The 22,404-nt window shown below is 45.0% G+C and overlaps 1 protein-coding gene across 1 annotated transcript in view; it reads right to left on the bottom strand.

Moving 5' to 3' along the window:
- COL16A1 (collagen type XVI alpha 1 chain) overlaps positions 1 to 22,404 on the bottom strand; it is a 296,365-nt gene that overhangs the window by 184,628 nt on the left and 89,333 nt on the right. Inside the window, exons 9-10 of the mRNA XM_068266105.1 lie at positions 20,325 to 20,369; positions 3,051 to 3,086 (exon numbers count right to left, since the gene is read on the bottom strand). Of these exons, the coding sequence (XP_068122206.1) occupies positions 3,051 to 3,086; positions 20,325 to 20,369 (81 nt within the window). The remainder of the gene's footprint in view (positions 1 to 3,050; positions 3,087 to 20,324; positions 20,370 to 22,404) is intronic.

The raw sequence follows: 22,404 nt of genomic DNA, 5'->3' as shown, positions 1-22,404 counted from the left end.
CAGTGGCAAAATGCGACAAGGCCACCAGATAATGCGTTGGCTTGACACCATCAAAGCTGACACAGGATTGAGCTTAAGGCAACTGGCAGAAATGGTACAAGATCGGACAGCATAGAGAGAGCTAACCCATAGAATCGCCAAGAGTCGGACACGACTGAATGGATAACATCATCATCATCATCAAGCCAGATAATGGGGTCAGGTAGGGTTGGGATCCAGCCAAGTAGCTGTGGAAGACCTGTCAGGTGGGCTTCGCTTTTGTGGATTCCAGGGAGAACCCCTGTGGGGGATGAACTAAGCATTGCTAGTGGCATTGGTGTCAGTTTTGTACACAGAGTATGAAACAGAAACTCAGCTTTATTGAATTTCACAGTTCCCTGGACTTTAATGCCCCCCATCTACTACCATGCTGTGAAAGACTCTCAAATATTCTGTACGATGAGTCCATGTCATGTCGTAATGATTTTGTATTTTTTTTTAATTCAGACCACTCTTCACACATTAAAGCTTTGTAAAACCATTTGAGGACTGTTGCTCCCAGAGAACAGGACTTATTCCTTATGGTGACAATTTGGGACTGCGTTATGTACAAAAATTAGATTATCTTAGTCATGGAAAGGAGCGTGGCTTGGGGGTGTGGCCTCATTTAGAGGCGGAGTTTATGGTGCCAGTACTTGTGTGCCTATAGGCTCCGGGGATCTAAATCCGGCCCTGCTCCCAATAGAAACCTATAGCAAGTCTTCACTGTGAGCAGCAACACTTGATTACTGCTGGTTGGCCAGCAAATGGATTTCCTCAGCTTTTCTACCTCCCAGTCCAACACTGAGCCACATACGTCTTTATCACAGACTCTCGTAGCTATAGACTGCAAGCTGCAAAAAGAACTTTGTGTTTGCTCTGCACCTGCTCCTCTGTGTTTTGCATTGTTCCTCACCTTTTCCAACTGAACAGCAAGATGTTGCAAGTCAAGCAAAAGCCTTTCAAACAGGATTTTTTAGATGTAGAAACCACCTTTCAGAATAAGGTAACATTTGTACACTTAGCTTACTAAGATATCAGTTAATGTATAGGTATGTGCTAGTTGCCATCAAGGGATTTCAGGCAGTATTCCTATAGGAACTAGGATTGTTTGAGGTTCAGAGCTCAGTCCACCCCATGCACCTCTGAGACCCTGCTGGCCATTGCAGGATTAGCCACAAAGCAACCCAAAGGCCTAGTAGCAGATAGTGGCCTTACTGCTGCATTGTCACATGTCCAAGCGTACCTGCCTCAGTTGGACTGACTGTTGGCTATGTTTCTTCTCATTCTGTGTGTCTCCCCACGTTCAAAATGGGGTTGGCTTACTAAACTATTGTAAAATTGCTGTATGCTGAAGGCACACACCAATTTACCAGTGTTTATACAAGTATAGTTATTAGTTATTTACACAACACACACATTGTTTCTATAAAGAACTTTATGCTACTTGTGTAATGTGCGCTATAATAGCAAGGTGTATATGAATGTTGCAATCAAACATCAGTCAAACATCAGTTTGATTGATTCAGCAATTTTTCAGCCACGCCAGGCAAGAACTTGATGTTCCATATTTCTGCAAAGACCAACCACTGGGTGAGCAGAGTGTGATTTCTACTATTTCCCTATAGGCCAAGTTTGTTTAGCACCCTTCTCCTATTTCCAAAATACAAAATGTTCTTACTGACAGTTTGGGGACAATATTAATCTTGTTTGGATTAGATTAATTAAGTCTAAAATATAACTTTTATTTAATAAACTAGTAGACCTAAGCCCATTTAAAAACGGGCTCTAGGTCTGTGTTTGTCGGTGCGCGCACGCCACCCACCACGCGCGCGCCCGCCAGCGCGCGTACACCCGCCGCACACCCGGCCGCATACTGACCCTACCCACACCCGGGCACCCGCTCACCCGCCACACATTCGGCCGCCCGCTGAGTTGCTGCACACCACTTTTATTTATTACATTCTACAATCTATCCCAGCCTTACAGAGACAGGAGGACGGGACCAGGGAGCCGGGCGGGCGGCGTGTGAATGGGCAGCTGAACAGGCGGTGTGTGAGCGGGCGGCCGCTCACACCCCGCCTGTTCAGCTGCCCGTTCACACTCCGCCCGCCCGGCTCCCTGGTCCCGTCCTCCTGTCTCTGTAAGGCTGGGATAGATTGTAGAATGTAATAAATAAAAGTTATATTTTAGACCTATTAATATCCTCCAAACAAGGTTAATATTGTGTGATATTTTGAATCAGGCCTTGTGACTTGTGACAGTTTGGGGACTAGTCTGAGCCAGACTTCACTAAAATTTTAATTCAATCTCATTGAATTTTTTAAAGAGTTCATCTTGATCAAAAATAATAATAAAAAAAAAATTACTAAAGAAATAACTATTTGAGCGGCAAGTTAACAAACAGAGCCATAAGAGGTTTGTGTCAAAAAGCGAGCTATATGAAAACCGTAGATAAGATTGTGCTACAAAGCTGCATGTTATCAAGATGATGTTATATGACAGGCTGATGATACCTTCCTTACTCACGGACTAAAGAGCAAACCCTTCAAAGGCCAAACAGAGAATACTGCAAAGCCACATGTGATTCTGGGGTTGCATGTCGGGGCCATAAGGGATACTGATCTTTAACACTATCTCTCTGCTAAAGAACATTCATTGTGCCAGGCACAAGATATTTGTCCTTGTACTGTTCCTGGTTTTCAATGCTGACAAGTATTTTAAATTTCATTCCATGTACTCTTTTACAGGCTTTTCACTTAACATCCATTGAACAGTTGCATTTAAAATGAAAAAGAAAACGGTTATTGTTTATTGGTGAATAACAGCATGTCCCTGGAAATCAGAAAGTCAGAAAGCAGTAAGCAGACCTAATGGAATGCTTTGTTATATATATATATATATATATATATATATATATATATATATATATATATATATATATATATATATATATATAAAAACTGAGTATAATTATGTGACAAAAGTTATGTTCTATGCATGTGTACATTAAGCAATGAAAGTGTACTCACGTTGGCCTCTGGAAGACGGAACGCGCAGGATTCGCACTGAAAGAGAAATCAGTAGGTAACTTTGAAATGCATTAATGGAAAATACTTTCTAGCAGCTCCTTGAATGCAACTACAAGATCAAACAATGACTATGGAAGGTAAAGGGTTTTGTGCAATTATCATTCTGTTAGGCCTGTTTCACATATAACAACGCGTGCAGGAGCCGTTCTCCTGCACGCTTTGACTTGCCTGCGGCTGTCGTCGGGAATCTGCGGTGCGACACTGAGTAGCGGCGGTAGTATTAATTAACCTGACGGGGAAACGCCGATTCCTGACGATAAAATGCGCCCGCGTGCGTCGTACTGCAACACATCGAAACGCAGCGTCGGGTGTGAAAGGTAAAATGAAAGTCTATGGACTTTCCTTTTACCTTGGTTAATGCAAAGTATAGACTTTGCGTTAAAACGCTGAAAAATTACTCTGGTGTGAAAGAGCCCTTATATTGCTATTATGAAAGCAATGATGTCATCAAAGCCAGATACACAGGTGTAGATCATAAATTATGATTCCTACAGAAGCAGTTATGAGAAATCACCAACAACTGCACAGAAATAATAAACCTAGGTACATTTTGCTGTTCTGAAAAGAGAACACAGGTGTACTATTTCATGAATCTCACATGGAGTAAAGAATGTTTTGTGATTGAATGTCAGTTGTACATGCTCTGGGAATAGTACGGTTTTGACACAGAAGAGCCAAGAATAACTGACAGGTTAGTTACCAATTGTCAGCAAACGACTTCTCCTTATGTAAAATTGTCAAACTGCACATATCTGCCCATATACCGTAGTTGTTACATTTGCTGGTATCCACCTTATTTCTTATACACTTCATAGTGCTTACATTTTCATGTGCGCATGTCATATTTCCTGCACACTTCCAGCATTGAAAAATACACCGTACTTGTCCAGATAATGCAAACATCCTGCAGATCATTGTCATTGAGCCTTGTTGTAGTTTCTAGGGCAGTTGAGTGCAGCCTTATTACATGTTTAAAAACTTTAATTTTGCTTGACAGATGACAGGGTGCTTTAAACAGTGTGCCATATATAACTGAATGGCCAGTTGCAATTCCAAATGAATATTTTTAAATGTATATGTTGTTAGAATTTAAGTATTATATGAATTCGTAGGCCTCAGTTACTTTAACTGAGTTTAGTTAAAAGACTTGATTTGCAGAGTATACCTTTAAGGAGCAATTCCAGAAGCACTGAAGAACAGTGTGATTCAGACTGCACAAGGCTATGATGTACAGACAGAGAGGCAGTCTTGTTCTGTAAACATCAAGTGTTTTCATATTTCCTAAAGGTAAACAGTGTTCTTTTTAGATTAAGAGTCAGGTCCCTGGAACATGGAATTTTCCAGGCCATGCGCAGTAAAGACTGTGCTTGTTATGATATCATGGGGTCTTGTCAGCCAATAACAGGCAATGAGGTATTGATTTGTCCCTGCTCAGATGATGTCACATTTAACTCTTTAGAGTTTAGTATAAGTAGAGCTAAAGAGCTCCCGGGGGGGGGGGGGGGGGGGGGGCTTCTTCTGACTTCTGGCTGATGACTTCCACTTTCTACTTTTTTTGTAATGTCTTGTCATCTTATCTAACTGTATGCTGTACAGTGGTGTGAAAAACTATTTGCCCCCTTCCTGATTTTTTATTCTTTTGCATGTTTGTCACACTTAAATGTTTCTGCTCATTAAAAACCGTTAACTATTAGTCAAAGATAACCTAATTGAACACAAAATGCAGTTTTAAATGATGGTTTTTATTATTTAGTGAGAAAAAAAAACTCCAAATCTACATGGCCCTATGTGAAAAAGTGATTGCCCCCCCCCCTTGTTAAAAAATAACTTAAAGGTGGTTTATTACACCTGAGTTCAATTTCTGTAGTCACCCCCAGGCCTGAGTACTGCCACACCTGTTTCAATCAAGAAATCACTTAAATAGGAGCTATCTGACACAGAGAAGTAGACCAAAAGCACCTCAAAAGCTAGACATCATGCCAAGATCCAAAGAAATTCAGGAACAAATGAGAACAAAAGTACTGTAATTGAAATCTATCAGTCTGGTAAAGGTTATAAAGCCATTCCTAAAGCTTTGGGACTCCAGCGAACCACAGTGAGAGCCATTATCCACAAATGGCAAACACATGGAACAGTGATGAACCTTCCCAGGAGTGGCCGGCCGACCAAAATTACCCCAAGAGCGCAGAGAAAACTCATCCGAGAGGCCACAAAAGACCCCAGGACAACATCTAAAGAACTGCAGGCCTCACTTGCCTCAATTAAGGTCAGTGTTCACGACTCCACCATAAGAAAGAGACTGGGCAAAAACGGCCTACATGGAAGATATCCAAGGCGCAAACCACTTTTAAGCAAAAAGAACATTAAGGCTCATCTCAATTTTGCTAAAAATACATCTCAATGATTGCCAAGACTTTTGGGAAAATACCTTGTGGACCGACGAGACAAAAGTTGAACTTTTTGGAAGGTGCGTGTCCCGTTACATCTGGCGTAGAAGTAACACAGCATTTCAGCAGAAGAACATCATACCAACAGTAAAATATGGTTGTGGTAGTGTGATGGTCTGGGGTTGTTTTGCTGCTTCAGGACCTGGAAGGCATGCTGTGATAGATGGAACCATGAATTCTACTGTCTGTGTAAGAAGGCGGGGAAGAGCCGCCGCCATGAGCCAGCGGTCGGCGGCTCTTCCCGCATTCAGTAGCCGCACACACGGGGAGGCAGCCGCCTCCTCCCAGCGCACACAGGTCCCCGCCGCGGAGACACCGCAGAGCGGGGCTGCTGGGACTCATAGTCCCTCAGTGTTCAGAGTGACGCGCGCGCGCGCACTCAGGGGAAATTTATGACAGTACTAAGGGAGTCAGCTGACCAGGCTGGTCAGCTGACCCGAACTCTGCTTCCCATTGGTCCAGCACTTGGGAGGTGCTGGAGAGGCAGGTGTGTATATATACTGCCGGGTCTTCACTTGCTCTTTGTCTGGCGTTGCGTTCACATACGTGGGAGCACCCAGATCCGTTAGTCAGATCCGTTAGTGTGCCGGGACCAGCTGGAGCTGTAATCCTACACTAAGTTAGATTCTGTTGATAGCTTAAAGTACTAGTTTGATTGTGATTATTTGTTATGACTCTTGCCTGCCTTGACTATCCTCCTGAACTCTGACCTTGTACCTCGTTATTTCTGATACTCTGTTGCCGACCCCGGCTCGCTCCTTGACTCTGCTTCTGCCTCCTGATTTTGTACCCCGATATCTCTGATACCTCGTTACTGAACCCTGCCTGTACCTTGACTCCGCCTTAGCCTACTGATTTTGTACCCCGATATCTCTGATACCTCGTTACTGAACCCTGCCTGTACCTTGACTCCGCCTTTGCCTACTGATTTTGTACTTTATCTGTCCGTGTGTGTATACGACCTGGCTTGTCCGACCTCGAGAACCGACCTCACGATTGGAGGCGGTTCCCCGTCCTGTTAGTGACACTCCCGCCTGAGTGCCACTTTCGGACTTTCCTTCCCACTGTCAGTCTGACTCCTCCCGTCTTGGAGAGCTCAGACCTGCGGGAGGAATCTGTGCAGTTCTCCTTGCTGCACTGAGGCTTGTCCTCTGTATTACTGTTGCACCAATCACAACACTCTACCCTGGTGACCAGAGGTTAGCTAGTATATTGGATTATCGGTGATACTGCAGATCACATATAATCTGGTATACGTCTGTATTTCCCGTGATACTGCAGATCACCGGTAATCAGACCTCTCTGTGCTTCACCGAGCGTTACAGAACGCCAGACCATAAAACAGATGGAACGCGCTGATCCTCTGACTGTGCTTGCCACTTCGGTGGATAGCATTCATCAAGCACTAGGCCAGCACAAAGCCTTAATTGATGCCTTATCAGGCTCTGTGAAAACCCTCCAGACATCAGTCGATTCAGTGCGATCCCCTCCTAGTGATGACATACGTATGCCTGTACCAGATAAGTTTTCCGGCCACAAGTCTGACTTCCGGAATTTCAGGAATAGAGTGTTGTCATATTTCGAGTTAAGACCCCGATCCTCGGGGACTGAGGCCCAACGGGTCATTTTTATTAAAACTTTATTGACTGGAGACTCCCAGTCTTGGGCCTACAATTTGCCTTCCACCGATATTGCCCTGACCTCGGTGGAGGAGTTCTTTAAAGCCATGGCCATAATCTACGACGACCCTGACCTTGCTGCGACCTCAGAGCGGAAGCTCAAACTTTTGCGGCAAGGCAGAGGTTCGGTCGAGGATTATGCGGCGGAGTTCCGTAGATGGTCCGTCACCTCTAGATTTGGTAATTTTGCCCTCATGGATTACTTCTTGTCTGGGTTGTCGGAGGAGGTCTCCGACCTAATGTTAACCGTGCCCGAGCCCAAGACAATTGACGAGGCGATATCATCGGCCATTCGCGTAGATCGCAGGCTACGCCATCAGAGACAGGCTAGGAGTAGTCACCGGGTCAGGGTGACGTCGTACGCAGTACCGGCTGCTGCATCTTCAGTAACAGCATCTCCGTCCGTCTCGCCTTCTCCGGCCCTGCCTCCACCAGAGCCAATGCAAATTGGTCGATCAAAACTGACCCAGGTGGAGCGGAGGCGGAGAATGACGGAACAACTGTGCCTATACTGTGCAGAGGCAGGGCATAGGGTACGAAACTGCCCTAACAGGTCGGGAAACGGGTCTGCCTAGGAGTAGTGGGGGGTGACACCCTAGGCACACATTCCTCACCCCTTAAAGAAAGAAAATTAATTCTCCCTTGTACTGTTACATGGGAGGATAAGTCCCTAGCCGCTGAAGCTTTTCTTGACTCCGGCTCAGCGGCTAATTTTATGAATTTTGAGTTTGCTCAGGAGTTGGGTCTACCACTCACTCCCGTGACACCCCCCATTCAGGTCACGGCAGTAGATGATTCCCCTTTGCAACGGAATCGTCCCCTGTCACAGACTCCGCTTGTGAAGCTCACCATTGGGGTATTGCACGGGGAACAGTTGCAATTTTTTGTTTTGCATATGTCAACCTCCACTATTATCCTAGGCATGCCTTGGTTGCAGGTTCATTCTCCGCAAATTGACTGGGCCACAGGGCAGTTGACAGCATGGTCACCTCATTGTTTTCAGCAGTGTTTGGGGAGGCTGACATTAGGTCAGACCAAGGTGCAGGTGGAAGGCGTACCGGAACAGTACTCGGATTATGCCGATGTCTTTTGCCCCAAGGCTGCAGATAGATTGCCCCCACATCGCCCGTTTGATTGTCCCATTGACCTCCGTTCAGGTTGTATGCCTCCTCGAGGCCATTTATATAATTTATCTGGCCCCGAAAAACTAGCCATGCAGGAGTATATCCGTGAGAACTTGGCCAAGGGCTTCATTCAGCCGTCCCGGTCACCCGCTGGGGCAGGCTTCTTTTTTGTTAAGAAAAAAGATGGGGGGTTACGGCCTTGCATCGATTACCGTGGCCTCAATAAAATCACAGTGAAGAATCGCTACCCGCTGCCACTCATAGACGATTTGTTCACACAGGTCACAGAGGCTAGGATATTTTCAAAACTGGATTTACGGGGGGCATACAATTTGGTGCGTATAAGAAGGGGCGACGAATGGAAGACGGCCTTCAATACCCCTGATGGGCATTACGAGTACAGGGTGATGCCCTTCGGGTTATGTAATGCCCCGGCCGTCTTCCAGGAACTAATCAATGAGGTTTTTCGAGAGGTGTTAGGGAAGTTCGTTCTGGTCTATTTGGACGACATTCTCATTTTCTCTAACAACCTCTCGGAACACAGAACCCATGTCAGGATTGTATTAGACAAACTGAGGCAGAATTTGTTATACGCCAAACTCGAGAAATGTATTTTTGAGGTCACGTCGGTTGCCTTTCTGGGGTATATAATCTCCACCTCAGGTCTGTCTATGGACCCTGCCAAAGTCTCCGCGGTCCTGGAGTGGCCGCAGCCGGTGGGGTTAAAATCGCTACAACGGTTCCTGGGGTTTGCGAACTATTATAGAAGGTTTATAAAGGGGTACTCCACGGTGGTCGCCCCTCTCACTAGCCTTACTAAAAAAGGGGCAAACACCACTCATTGGCCTCCTGAGGCCTTACAGGCATTTTCCAAGTTAAAAGGGTTGTTCTGCTCAGCACCTATACTCAGACATGTGGACACTTCCTTTCCGTTTATTGTTGAGGTAGACGCCTCGGAGGTCGGGGTGGGAGCTGTGCTGTCCCAGCGTTCCGGTCTCCAGGGTAGATTACACCCATGTGCCTATTTTTCCCGGAGATTCTCTCCAGCAGAAAGAAACTACGATATAGGCAATAGGGAGCTCCTAGCCATCAAATTGGCCTTCGAGGAGTGGCGTCATTGGCTAGAGGGAGCTGAGCACACCATCACGGTTTATACCGACCACAAGAACCTGGAATACATCGAGGGGGCTAAAAGGTTAAGCCCAAGGCAGGCTCGATGGTCGCTATTTTTCTCGAGGTTTTCATTTTTGATCACATATACGCCAGGTAGTAAGAATACCAAGGCAGACACACTCTCTAGGTGTTTCGAACCGGAGACAGCACAGCCCGCTGTCCCCGAGACCATTGTCCCACGAAGAGTGGTGTTGGCCGCTACCGAGACTTGGGTGGACTGGAAAGAGACTTTGAGTCCCTTCCAGCAGGATATCCCGGAAGGAAAACCTGATGGGGTGTTATTCGTCCCGTTACCGTTCCGTCTCCAGATCTTGGAGATGGTCCACTCTCACAAAAATGCGGGACATCCTGGAGCGTCTAGAACGCAAGATCTCGTGGCCAGATGTGCATGGTGGCCTTCGTTAGCCGCTGATTGCAAGGAGTTTGTTAGGGAATGTACAGTGTGCGCAAAAAGCAAGCCCTCCCGCCTGGCATCTGTAGGTACATTGCAGCCTTTGCCCACCCCGAGTGAGCCATGGACCCACCTGTCCATGGATTTCGTGGGAGAGCTTCCGAGATCTGAGGGCATGTCAGTCATCTGGGTGGTGGTCGACCGTTTTAGTAAAATGGCCCACTTCGTGCCCCTGAAAGGACTCCCCTCGGCCCAAGAACTGGCCGATTTGTTTGTCAACCATGTCTTTAGACTACATGACATTCCAGAAGACATTGTATCCGATCGGGGAGTCCAGTTTGTTTCGAAATTTTGGAGGGCATTTTGTCACCAGATGGGCATGAAATTGTCATTTTCTTCGGGTTACCACCCACAGACAAATGGCCAGACGGAGAGGGTCAACCAATCATTGGAGCAGTTTTTGAGATGTTACGTTGCCGAGGCGCAGAATGATTGGGTCAAATATTTACCTTATGCAGAATTTGCCCACAACAACCTAAAGAGCTCTTCCTCAGGGTTCTGTCCATTTCAGATTGTGACAGGGAAACTGCCGAAATTCTCTCCACTGCCAGTTGCGTCCACTCCGTTCCCAGCCTTGGAGGCTTGGCAAAGGTCATTTAAAGACATGTGGTGGACCATCAAGAATAATCTCATAAAAGCATTTCAGAGTCAGAAGGGTCAGGCTGACAAGAGACGCTCCTTGGAATGGAGATTCCAACCAGGAGATTTGGTTTGGGTGTCTACCCGTCACCTGTCACTAAAGCAGCCTTCTGACAAACTTGGTCCCAGGTTCGTGGGTCCATTCCCAGTGACTAGGAAGATCAACGATGTCACATATACCGTTGATCTTCCCACCAGCATGCGGGGAGTGAGATCTTTCCACGTGTCACTTCTCAAACCCGCAGTCCAGATGGGTCCCACTCCTCCTCCTCCTGTTTTGGTCGATGCCCAACCCGAGTATGAGGTAGAGAAAATCATAGATTCACGTACTGTACAGAATTCAGTGCAGTATCTCGTACATTGGAAGGGATACGGCATTGAGGAGAGGCAATGGGTACCTGGGAACCGCATGCATGCGGACGAGTTAGTGAGGGAGTTTCATACTGTGCATCCAGAGAAGCCTGGAGGGAGTTGTCCGGAGTCCACTCCTCGGAGGGGGGGTACTGTAAGAAGGCGGGGAAGAGCCGCCGCCATGAGCCAGCGGTCGGCGGCTCTTCCCGCATTCAGTAGCCGCACACACGGGGAGGCAGCCGCCTCCTCCCAGCGCGAGGCGGCTGTCCCCGTGGAGAGGCGGGCGAGAGGCACTGAAGCCGCCGCGTTGGACGCGGCGGCTGGTACACAGGTCCCCGCTGCGGAGACACCGCAGAGCGGGGCTGCTGGGACTCATAGTCCCTCAGTGTTCAGAGTGACGCGCGCGCGCGCACTCAGGGGAAATTTATGACAGTACTAAGGGAGTCAGCTGACCAGGCTGGTCAGCTGACCCGAACTCTGCTTCCCATTGGTCCAGCACTTGGGAGGTGCTGGAGAGGCAGGTGTGTATATATACTGCCGGGTCTTCACTTGCTCTTTGTCTGGCGTTGCGTTCACATACGTGGGAGCACCCAGATCCGTTAGTCAGATCCGTTAGTGTGCCGGGACCAGCTGGAGCTGTAATCCTACACTAAGTTAGATTCTGTTGATAGCTTAAAGTACTAGTTTGATTGTGATTATTTGTTATGACTCTTGCCTGCCTTGACTATCCTCCTGAACTCTGACCTTGTACCTCGTTATTTCTGATACTCTGTTGCCGACCCCGGCTCGCTCCTTGACTCTGCTTCTGCCTCCTGATTTTGTACCCCGATATCTCTGATACCTCGTTACTGAACCCTGCCTGTACCTTGACTCCGCCTTAGCCTACTGATTTTGTACCCCGATATCTCTGATACCTCGTTACTGAACCCTGCCTGTACCTTGACTCCGCCTTTGCCTACTGATTTTGTACTTTATCTGTCCGTGTGTGTATACGACCTGGCTTGTCCGACCTCGAGAACCGACCTCACGATTGGAGGCGGTTCCCCGTCCTGTTAGTGACACTCCCGCCTGAGTGCCACTTTCGGACTTTCCTTCCCACTGTCAGTCTGACTCCTCCCGTCTTGGAGAGCTCAGACCTGCGGGAGGAATCTGTGCAGTTCTCCTTGCTGCACTGAGGCTTGTCCTCTGTATTACTGTTGCACCAATCACAACACTCTACCCTGGTGACCAGAGGTTAGCTAGTATATTGGATTATCGGTGATACTGCAGATCACATATAATCTGGTATACGTCTGTATTTCCCGTGATACTGCAGATCACCGGTAATCAGACCTCTCTGTGCTTCACCGAGCGTTACAGTCTGCCAAAAAATTCTGAAGGAGAATGTCCAGCCATCTGTTCGTCAACTCAAGCTGAAGCGATCTTGGGTGCTGCAGCAGGACAATGACCCAAAACACACCAGCAAATCCACCTCTGAATGGCTGAAGAAAAACAAAATGAAGACTTTGGAGAGGCCTAGTCAAAGTCCTGACCTGAATCCTATTGAAATGTTGTGGCATGACCTTAAAAAGGCGGTTCATGCTAGAAAACCCTCAAATAAAGCTGAATTACAACAATTCTGCAAAGATGAGTGGGCCAAAATTCCTCCAGAGCGCTGTAAAAGACTTGTTGCAAGTTATCGCAAATGCTTGATTGCAGTTATTGCTGCTAAGGGTGGCCCAACCAGTTATTAGGTTCAGGGGGCAATTTCTTTTTCACACAGGGCCATGTAGGTTTTGAGGTTTTTTTCTCACTAAATAATAAAAAACATCATTTAAAACTGCATTTTGTGTTCAATTATGTTATCTTTGACTAATAGTTAACGGTTTTTGATGAGCAGAAACATTTAAGTGTGACAAACATGCAAAAGAATAAGAAATCAGGAAGGGGGCAAATAGTTTTTCACACCACTGTATATAGGCCTAAGTGCAACGTAGTATAGATATAACATAAGAGAAAACCTGGTTGCCATTCAAAAGGAATGGACCAAGAGCCTGTAACGCAAAAAGGACTTACTACAGACCAATTGCTTCACTGAGGTGTAACGAACATGTAGAGATAAGCATCTGTATATCTGTTTACTGAATAAACTCCTGAAACTTTGGCGACGTCTAAGAAGTTCTATCTCCTATGCTGCTGCTGTGATGAGAGTCGAGTTATCACACTTCCTGTGATATGGTGCCGAACGAAGGTGTAGTGTTGTTGCCTATAGCAACCAACAAAGATTTATTATATTTGTCATATCAGAATTCACAATATGCTGATCTTTACAATAAAAAGTTCTGTATTTATATGATCCCCCCTCCCCCCCCCCCGCCATACACACTCATACACACTCACGGACACATATACACATGCGGGTATACACACACACACACTTTTCCTAAGTGGCACAGGGGTCTTGTATATTCTGTCCTTCATGACACAGTAACTTTCTTCCCTTTTCTAGTTTTCCATTCTGCTCATTTTTTCCTAGTGCCATCTGGTCAGTGAGTGGGGATTTCTGTGTGTCAGTACTGGCTTTTATCATAACGGGCATGGAATCCATGAAGTACATGTCACATGACAGATGCATTTTGTTGCCCCGAAGTTTCTAACAAAGTATAAACAAGTTAGTAGTGAGGAGCTGGAATTCCCATAGATTTCTGGCACTGTCATTAAATCAGTTGACATGGACTGAAGAAATAAAAATCTGGTAATCTGGGTGGAGGCCACATGCCAGAAAGGGTCACACGCATAGGTAAACTAGTGAGAGAGTTTAAGGAACAGGTCCAGTTCATGTCAGAGTTTGCTGGCCAATAGACTGGGTATCCACAGGTAATATCTGACCCAACTGCAGCTGATCACTCCACCCATCTTGTTAGAACCTGAAGTGTTAAAGAATATTGCAGATATTTGTTACAGCACTACAATGTTATTATGTGTCTGTGTAATTTTAAATATTTGGAAAGAATTACTCATCCAGACTACTTGATCTTTCTAGCTAAACTATAATTTCTACAGATCAGCCTTGCCAACTTTTGGAACAGAAAGATTATAAGTCCAAAAAATAATAAGAAAAGTTTACTTGGAGAATAAAATAGTTTTACGTGAGTACACCAGACACATAAGAGATGTAATTAAATACAAAACCACAGTTGTTCTATGTGCCAGGGTTCGGTGCGTTCATGAATAAACATTCTGCTTTATTTAATTGTTGGATGTATTACATTTTGTTTTTTGAATCCAGTGACATGCTGGGATGGTTTATTTGTGCCTTATGACGAATGAACTAATGCTAAAATATCACACAGATATAACATGAGCTAGAAGTTTCACTCATTTTAATCACGTAATGAAGTACTCAAGAAAGATAAATGTTTTGTGCACATCTGTTTCAAAAAAGGTGCAGTCATCATAAGATTGCAAGTTTCCTTTAACTTCCTTTGGAGCTGCATGCTTCACAAAGGGCATTCCTACAGAAGGAGGTCAGGTAAAGCTAGCCATAAGGTGACCTGATTTAGCAAACAGTCAACTGGAAATTGATCAGGTGGTAGTCAGGGGCGTAACTAGAAATCACTGGGCCCCCCTGCAAAACTTTGGATGCTCCCCCTCACTTTCTTCACAGGTAAACTGAGAGCCAATGTTATTCAATTGGCTAGTGCACACTTGTTTGTGTTTTCCCCTTGCACATAAAAACAGACAGCAGTGAAGCATTCTCTCTTACATTAGCTTCTGTAATAAAACATGCATGTCACACATACAGACATACATGGTGTGCAGAAAACGCATGCAGAAAACCAACAAATGAGTGTGCTCCCAGCCTCAGCTTATTACACTCACTCTGTCCATGTGTGATGGAGCAGAACTGGCTCTGCAGACTTCTCAAGCATCACTACAGTACACAGCACTTAGGAGAGGTAGAGAGGTTGGGGGCTGGGCGTTGTACACAAAAGCCTGCTGCACACTTAAAGAGACTCTGTAACATGAAAAAGATCCCCTGGGGGGTACTCACCTCGGGTGGGGGAAGCCTCCGGATCCTAATAGGGACTGTCTATAAATCTTTGTCTGCAAAACTTTGTATGATTCCTTATAAGTGGCTGAGCAGTCGCAGTCATTAGAACAATTGTGCAGAGAGCAGATTTTTTTTTCTCTTCGTGCCCTTAGTTGTCAGACTCTCAGGACAGGGAAAAGAAACTTCTCCCTCTGTAGCTTCTGGGCCCCCCTGCAGCTGCATCCCTTGCAGGGTTTATTGTTACACCCCTGGTAGTAGTGATTGATGTATCTCCTTGCCCTACTCAGTTTTGCAAAAATTTCAACAACCCATCCATGGGCATAGCTGCAAATCATACTAACCTGTTCTCCAGCATTATATCTGCAAATCATGACGCCCCAGCCCCTTCTCTTGCCTTCCTTGGTGACCCTCACAACATGGGGTTTATCATACAAGGGTCATGCAACAAGTGTGGCCATCAGGATCCTCACCCCCGTAACGTGTTGCCAGAAAAGAACATGATCTGCAGTATCAGAGAAATGTGATACTTCTGATTGATGTTTCTTTCTAGGTGATGTTTTCACGCCTTGTCAATAAAATCTTTTTTAACCCCCTTGGCGGTATGAAAAATACCGCCAGGGGGAAGCGCAGCAGTTTTTTTTTTTTATTTTTTTTTTTTAATCATGTAGCGAGCCGAGGGCTCGCTACATGATAGCCGCTGCTCAGCGGCATCCCCCCGCCCGCTTCGATCGCCTTCGGCGATCACCGATCAGGAAATCCCGTTCAAAGAACGGGATTTCCTGGAGGGCTTCCCCCGTCTCCATGGCGACGGGGCGGGATGACGTCAGCGACGTCGGGACGTCATTGGGAGACCCAATCCACCCCTCGGCGCTGCCTGGCACTGATTGGCCAGGCAGCGCTCGGGGTCTGGGGGGGGGGGGCGCGCGCCGCACCGGATAGCGGCGATCGGGCGCGCGGCGGCGGCGATCGGGGTGCTAGCGCAGCTAGCAAAGTGCTAGCTGCGTCCAGCAAAAAAAAAATTATGTAAATCGGCCCAGCAGGGCCTGAGCGGCACCCTCCGGCGGCTTACCCAGTGTCACACACGGGGTTACCGCCAAGGAGGTTAAGCCACCAGCAAGCAGGAAAACGCTCACACTAATTTTGATAGTACTTTTCCATCCAGGGACGGATCTAGACCAAGTTGCGCCTGGGGCAAGGTCAGGTTTTGGCGCCTAAAGGTCAGGTCTTGGCGCCTAAGCTGCCATTCCCCATCCAGTTTTGGCGCCTAAAGATCAGGTTTTGGCGCCTAAACTGCCATTCCCCATCCAAATTTTGCCGCCTTTTTAGGAATTCAACAAACTGCGCCTGGGGCAAGAGACCCGTCTGCCCCCCCCCCCCCCCCCTAGATCCGTCCCTGTTTCCATCTACTATGTAGAATTTTTCAATTGCAAAGCGATGAAAAGTTATTTTAAAGAGAAGATGAAAAATTACCTAACAGGAGAAAATTCAGGAGAAAAGATTAATTGCATATAGGCCCAAGATCATAGTAGGTATCTGTTACCGTAACCAAAAATTAGGGTTCAGGCTATCTGGGTTTGTGGGTTAAATATTACTACATTACATGGGCTGTCTGCAGCCTGTTTCCTCATTGCCTGGTTTGAAATTTTGCGGGTCAGCTGCATGTTAGTCTATACCTTCAAAGCCACCTACAGCTCTAGGATTGAATGTTTTTTTTAAGCACCCAGTAGTTGTTTTAAGTATTCTGACAAAATCTCCAACATGGAATGCTTAAACAATTCTACGTGTTGTTTTTCAAACTTCATTCCATACTTTAGTTTTTACTTTTTTAAAAATCTCTTAAATTTAATGCAAAAGAAATGAGAAAGGCTCCACACTATAGCAGAATATATTCACAATGCTGTCAGATAACTATAGTAGATATCACAAGAAACCGGTCAAAATTGTTTATAAGCATTTGCATGCATTCCACTGGACATTTCTGATAAGGTTATGGGCAGAAGATGTGCTCACAGGAAAGATTAGTAGTACACACCGTAATTTTTAAAAGTTCTTGGACACAAATACTGTGATGATAGGAAGCAAAGCAATGTGTGGGAAATACTCCTAATCACATATCATCAGCACAATATCTCAAATTCCAGTTTAAGTACCAATTGCAATACAGCTGTCATTGAAGGTATGGATTGGCCACAAACATCCTCAATGGCAAAGATTCAGATTTGAAATGAAGAATATCGCATATGCAGCTGGTAAAATTGCCATGCATAAAATTTACGGGGTTCAGTGATGCATTTCACAATGTCTCTCTAAAAAACAGTGAATCTCATTCCGTTCATCCACCACCGAAAATCCTCCTCTTGTAGAAGTTTATTTCTGCTCTTACCTCTAGTTTTGAGACCTGTAAATCTGAACACATCTGTATTTCCTCCATGATCCTGTTTAACTTTGGCAATCAATCTCCCCTCTCCTTTTCCTGTTGTAATTGATCTATAGTGTTCTGTTGATATTCCTGAATCGCCCATATGAGCAGATAACTGCATACACTTTAAAAATTGACTGGCAGTGGATAAAATCCTTCACCACCAATTTCTTCCCCCAAGGCAGATTTTTTTTTACCTGGTAGGAACTGGTTGCAATTGTGACATTTAAAATTTCCTGTCAGTTGCAGCTTCTGCATTTAGCCCTGCTCATGGGGCATTCTGAACTGCCTACTCAGTTTGTGGTCCCAAATTGTCCGTGCCTTTTGAAACGTGATTAGTCGTCTTTTGCCTAAGATCAATTTTAGGTCAGGACTCTCTCTCAAATGTGGCCAGTGTTTCTAAATCATTTTTTTATTTTTTTATTTTATCAGCCTAACAAATTTTCTGTAGGGGATGAAAAGGAACAACAACAAACAAATAGACTTTGAGGAACAGAGTAAAGGCCTAGGATGGCGATTGTTAGCCAGAGGATATCCAATATCCTCTATCATTATTGATCAAAGCTTTTGAGAAGGCAGATAGTAGGGAAAGAGAGGAAATGATTCAGAGAGAATGGGGGAGATGGGGAAGAAAAGAGGTATGGGCATGACGGGGAGGTGTCTAAAAAATCCAAATGTATCTCGTTTGTGTTCAGTTACTCCCCCATGGAGGATAACATAATTTAAAAAAATGATCCAGAAACACCGGCCAAATTTGAGGGAGAGTCCTGACCTAAAACTGACCTTAGGGCTAATTGATGTAGTAACGACCGCACTAGTAAAGTATCGCAGTCATGCTACAAGCATAGCATGGCACTGATAAAAATTGTGCGGAACTTAGGAGCACACGCTATACTTCCAGGACCACGTGTAGCATTCACACTCTAAAATTAGCTCACGCTGACGAGTGCAATAACTTGAATGTGAATCAACTCCATAGTGGCATAGCACCAATGAAGTGCTAATATGGAGGATGAATTTGAGCCACAGTGGGGCTCTCTGGTCCAGGATGCCCTGTTTCCATCTCAACATCTGCTTCCCCTATTGCCACACCACTACTCCGCAGCTATGCTCAATGCTCTTTACTGCTTTTGGTGAAGAGATCATTAAAGGCTAAACTGTCTACTGAGCTGCACCCACATATCACTGCAGTGCCATCTAGTGACCTGAGAGCATAGCTGCAGCGAACAAAAGCCAACCTCCGTCTGGCTGCTTGAATTGTCAGGGGGCCCTGTGCCGTGCATTAGGAAAGCAGATAGCAGAAACTGTAACAGGTTAAGCTTTGTACCCTCACTCATTTTCCCCTTGCCCTAACTTTCATTACGCAGTTGTTAAGGCTACAGTTTTGAAAACAAATGCTGAACAGTCATGCTGCTCCACTGTGGATAAGCATTGTGTGCTGTTCAGGGAAGAGGGATGGCGGGCAGCAAACTAGTAAGTTTTCTGCTGCATAGTGAATAAAAGAGGATAACGTCACTTATTTTCATATGCTGTTTAAAAAGAACCCAAGGTGGGCATTTTTGTAAAAAAAAAAAAACATGCTACATGATCCGGGGGGCTAGTCAGATCAGGCAGCCTCAATTACCACTGCTCTCTACCAATCCTGTGGCCAGAAATCCTCTGCTTTTAGTTTCAGCATGCTGCAAGCTCTGCTCCATATCAGAGTGCAGGGAGTTGGGGGAGGGGCAGGGGTGAGGCAGGGAGAGGAAGAGCTGCCCAATGAGAGCTGGGGAAGGGGAGCTAGGGATGCATCTAGTAGGCATCTTGCAGGAGTGGCTCTCCTTCAAAGGACTCCGCTTCCCCTCAAGATTTCAGACAAGCTGCATTTTGCACATTTGGGGAGGGGGGGGGGGGCTGGGGTCAGCACGGTGTGTGTGTGTTTGTGTGTGTGGGGTGGGGGGAGACACAGAGCGGTGCATAGGAGACACATAGGCATTTTATAGAGCAGAGAACATGCCTCTGTGTCCCATCTGCCACCTGCCTGGGGTACACTTTAAAAATCTGCCAAAGTAGATCAATTGGGTGCATGCTAGATTCTCACCTGAGATATCCCTAAGGGCCTGTTTCCACTACACATAGATTCTGGATGCAGAAAAAACTTACCACAATGAATGCCCATGGAATCTGTGTGTAGTGGAAACAGGCCCTTACTGATTGAATTGAATGAGAAGAAGAATATTTAGAGTGTGTATGAGCCTTAAGGTAGGAATATCAAATGCTGCATGTTAGGGCTTTTCTTTTATAAGTCCCTGTATTATTCAAATTGACTACTGTACTTTTTAAAAGGGAAGCTAGCAGCAGTAAAGACTAGGATCAGAAAAATAGTTTTGAAGAAAACCTAAAGTGAAAAAAAGTGCCTGATTGGCATACTTGTCTCAGTAGAGGGAAGCCTCTGGATAATCCAGTGGCATCCCCTGCCCACCTCCACCTCACCATTACAGCACTGGGACCACCTAAGCTCATCAACAAGGGCTTGTCGATGAAGCTCAGCCATGCTGCACAGGTGCAGACCGCTTGCACCTGCGCAGTAGCACGAAGCTTAATGAACTTGGCTTTTTCTGCCGAGCCTGAGCAGTGGCTCCTTGTTACTATACAGTCCTGAGTCATACTGTGCATGCACAGTGTGGCTGTGCTCCTTCATGTACAGGAGCGCAGCTGTGAGCTTCCTGGGGGTCCTGACATCTAGCGGTGGTATGCAGGAGAAGGTTGGAAGCCACTGGAAGAGCCAAAGGCTTCCCTCTACTGAGGTAAATACTGCATGTACCTTTTGTCTCCCCCAAGTTACAGGTTTGCATTGTAATCACTTTACAATGATAACTGAAACATTTTTTTGAAACCAGAATGATATCTTAGACTCACCTCTGGAGGCAGCTCTACTGGCATCCTGGAAGAGACCTTTTCACCCTGGATTTCAAAAAGAAAATATGAAATATGTAGATTACTACAATATGCAAAGCCAGCTAATGGCAGATGTGTTTTTCATGTGCAAAAAGTGAAAGTAATTAATAACAGAAGGGGTTTCCCGATCAGGGAGGTAACAGTTCATTGCACAATATTACTGTTTGCATATTATTCTGTGAGATTACAAATAACATATTTTTATTCCTTTGTTGTCCTGTAGCTCTGATGGAAATGATTTGCGCCTACACACACAAGGAACAATATGTCCATTCTTCTCATTTCCTGGAATACAGAAAGCTCTGAAGCAGGGCATTTTTCCTCTTCCATGCAGTCTCACTATATAAACTCTCTAGCTACTTCTTGTCTCCTCCATAATTTTGGCTGGAAATGGCAATGGAAAATGTGAACTATCTAAACAAGAAGCATGAATGGGGGTTGCTCTTCAGAATTGGACATAGGATTGCTTCTCTCAGACTATGGAACAAACTTTTTGGATAGCTCCTTTCTAAATGTTTCTTAATCCAATTTAAATAGAAGTCATTCTATTTTTATAAAGCAAGCCACCACTATTTAAACACTCCTGATTAAAGTGGTTCTGGTCTAGTAACGCCTCAATAATCAGCAAATACCAAATATAATAGTAATATGTTAGGTTTTCAAGGTCATTATAGGAAATACAATATGTATGGCAGTTTGACATTGTGAAATTGCAATGATTTTTGTTGTTGTTGTTTTGTGACTAAAATACACAATTCAAGAATGCACTGCACTCTGCAACTAAATAAAGCACACTTAAACTGAACTATTTCAATATATATGACTACAATAATTTCAATATTTTGTTTTTAAATTAATTTTAATTAAGGAGCTACAAGGGTCATCCATAAAGTAACAGCCATTTGTTTTTATCTGCCGTGCAAGGTATTCCAATTTAACTTTCTTCTGTTAGGTTAACCTTTTGTCTAGAGGCATGACTTATCACATGACTGCAGAACACCAGTTACTGTTTATTCAGCAGTATTAGCGGCAACTTTCCCCCCTCCCCTCGTTGCTCCAACCCATAGGTGAGTAGTGTGATGCTACTAAAACAAAGGAGAGGTCAAAGTGTGATAGAAGTGGGATGTTAAAGTAGAGTTAACACATCTGGCCAATAGATGAGTTCCCTCCTCTCCATTGAAATCAATAAACTTTTGACTATTGACTATTGATGACTATTGACTAATGACTATTTGCATAGCAGATATAGAATGTCCCTTCATACATTGTTCTGCATCACGGTGCTTTGCAAAAAGAAATCAATGCCTGTGAATGAAAGGCCAATTTTTTTTCAATATACATTGCTGTGAAGAGCTAGCTGCCTACTCCAAATTGGCTGAATCAGTTCCCATGATGCTGAAACCATCATATGTCTTGGCTGACCAATGAGAAAGTAAGATAATATCCCCCACACCCGCTCCCATACCCCTACGTAAAGTGCATGGTTTAATTTAGTGGGCAGAGCTTGACCCTAAAAGTCAAGTATCTAAGTGGGAGAGGCAAGACTTTGGACTTGAATAGCAGTGACCACTTAAAAGGTGACAAAGTACTAGTGATGTGCTGCATTCCTATCACGCTGATACGTGATGAGGTAGCGTAACTAGTGCAATACATGGTAATAATGAGTAAAGTAGTCGTACACAAAGTCAGAGATATCGAGGTACAGAGTAGCTAGGCAAAATCGTAGTCAATAAACAGGCAGGGTCATACATGTAAGACAGATGTCAGTCGTATTGGAAGGATAATCAGAAGGATAGTCAGGGACAGGGCGAGTCGAACACAAAAATCAGATGGCAGTGGTACAGAAGGACAAGAGAACAGCGAGGTCAAGAGGCAGGCAAAAGGTCGGTACAAAGAATAATATACAATAAGATGTTACTTCAATATATTACGATATGATAATTTACAATACGATGATATACAATATAACTACAAAATAACAAGACTGACTAACTAGAGTACATATATATTGTGCATCTACACAATATATAAATGTAGCTCA

This window comes from Hyperolius riggenbachi, chromosome 2, assembly GCF_040937935.1.
Source record: "Hyperolius riggenbachi isolate aHypRig1 chromosome 2, aHypRig1.pri, whole genome shotgun sequence".
NCBI classification, from domain to species: Eukaryota; Metazoa; Chordata; class Amphibia; order Anura; family Hyperoliidae; genus Hyperolius; species Hyperolius riggenbachi.
The sequence above is the reverse complement of the archived record's forward strand: the minus strand, read 5'-3'. Positions and strand labels throughout refer to the sequence as shown.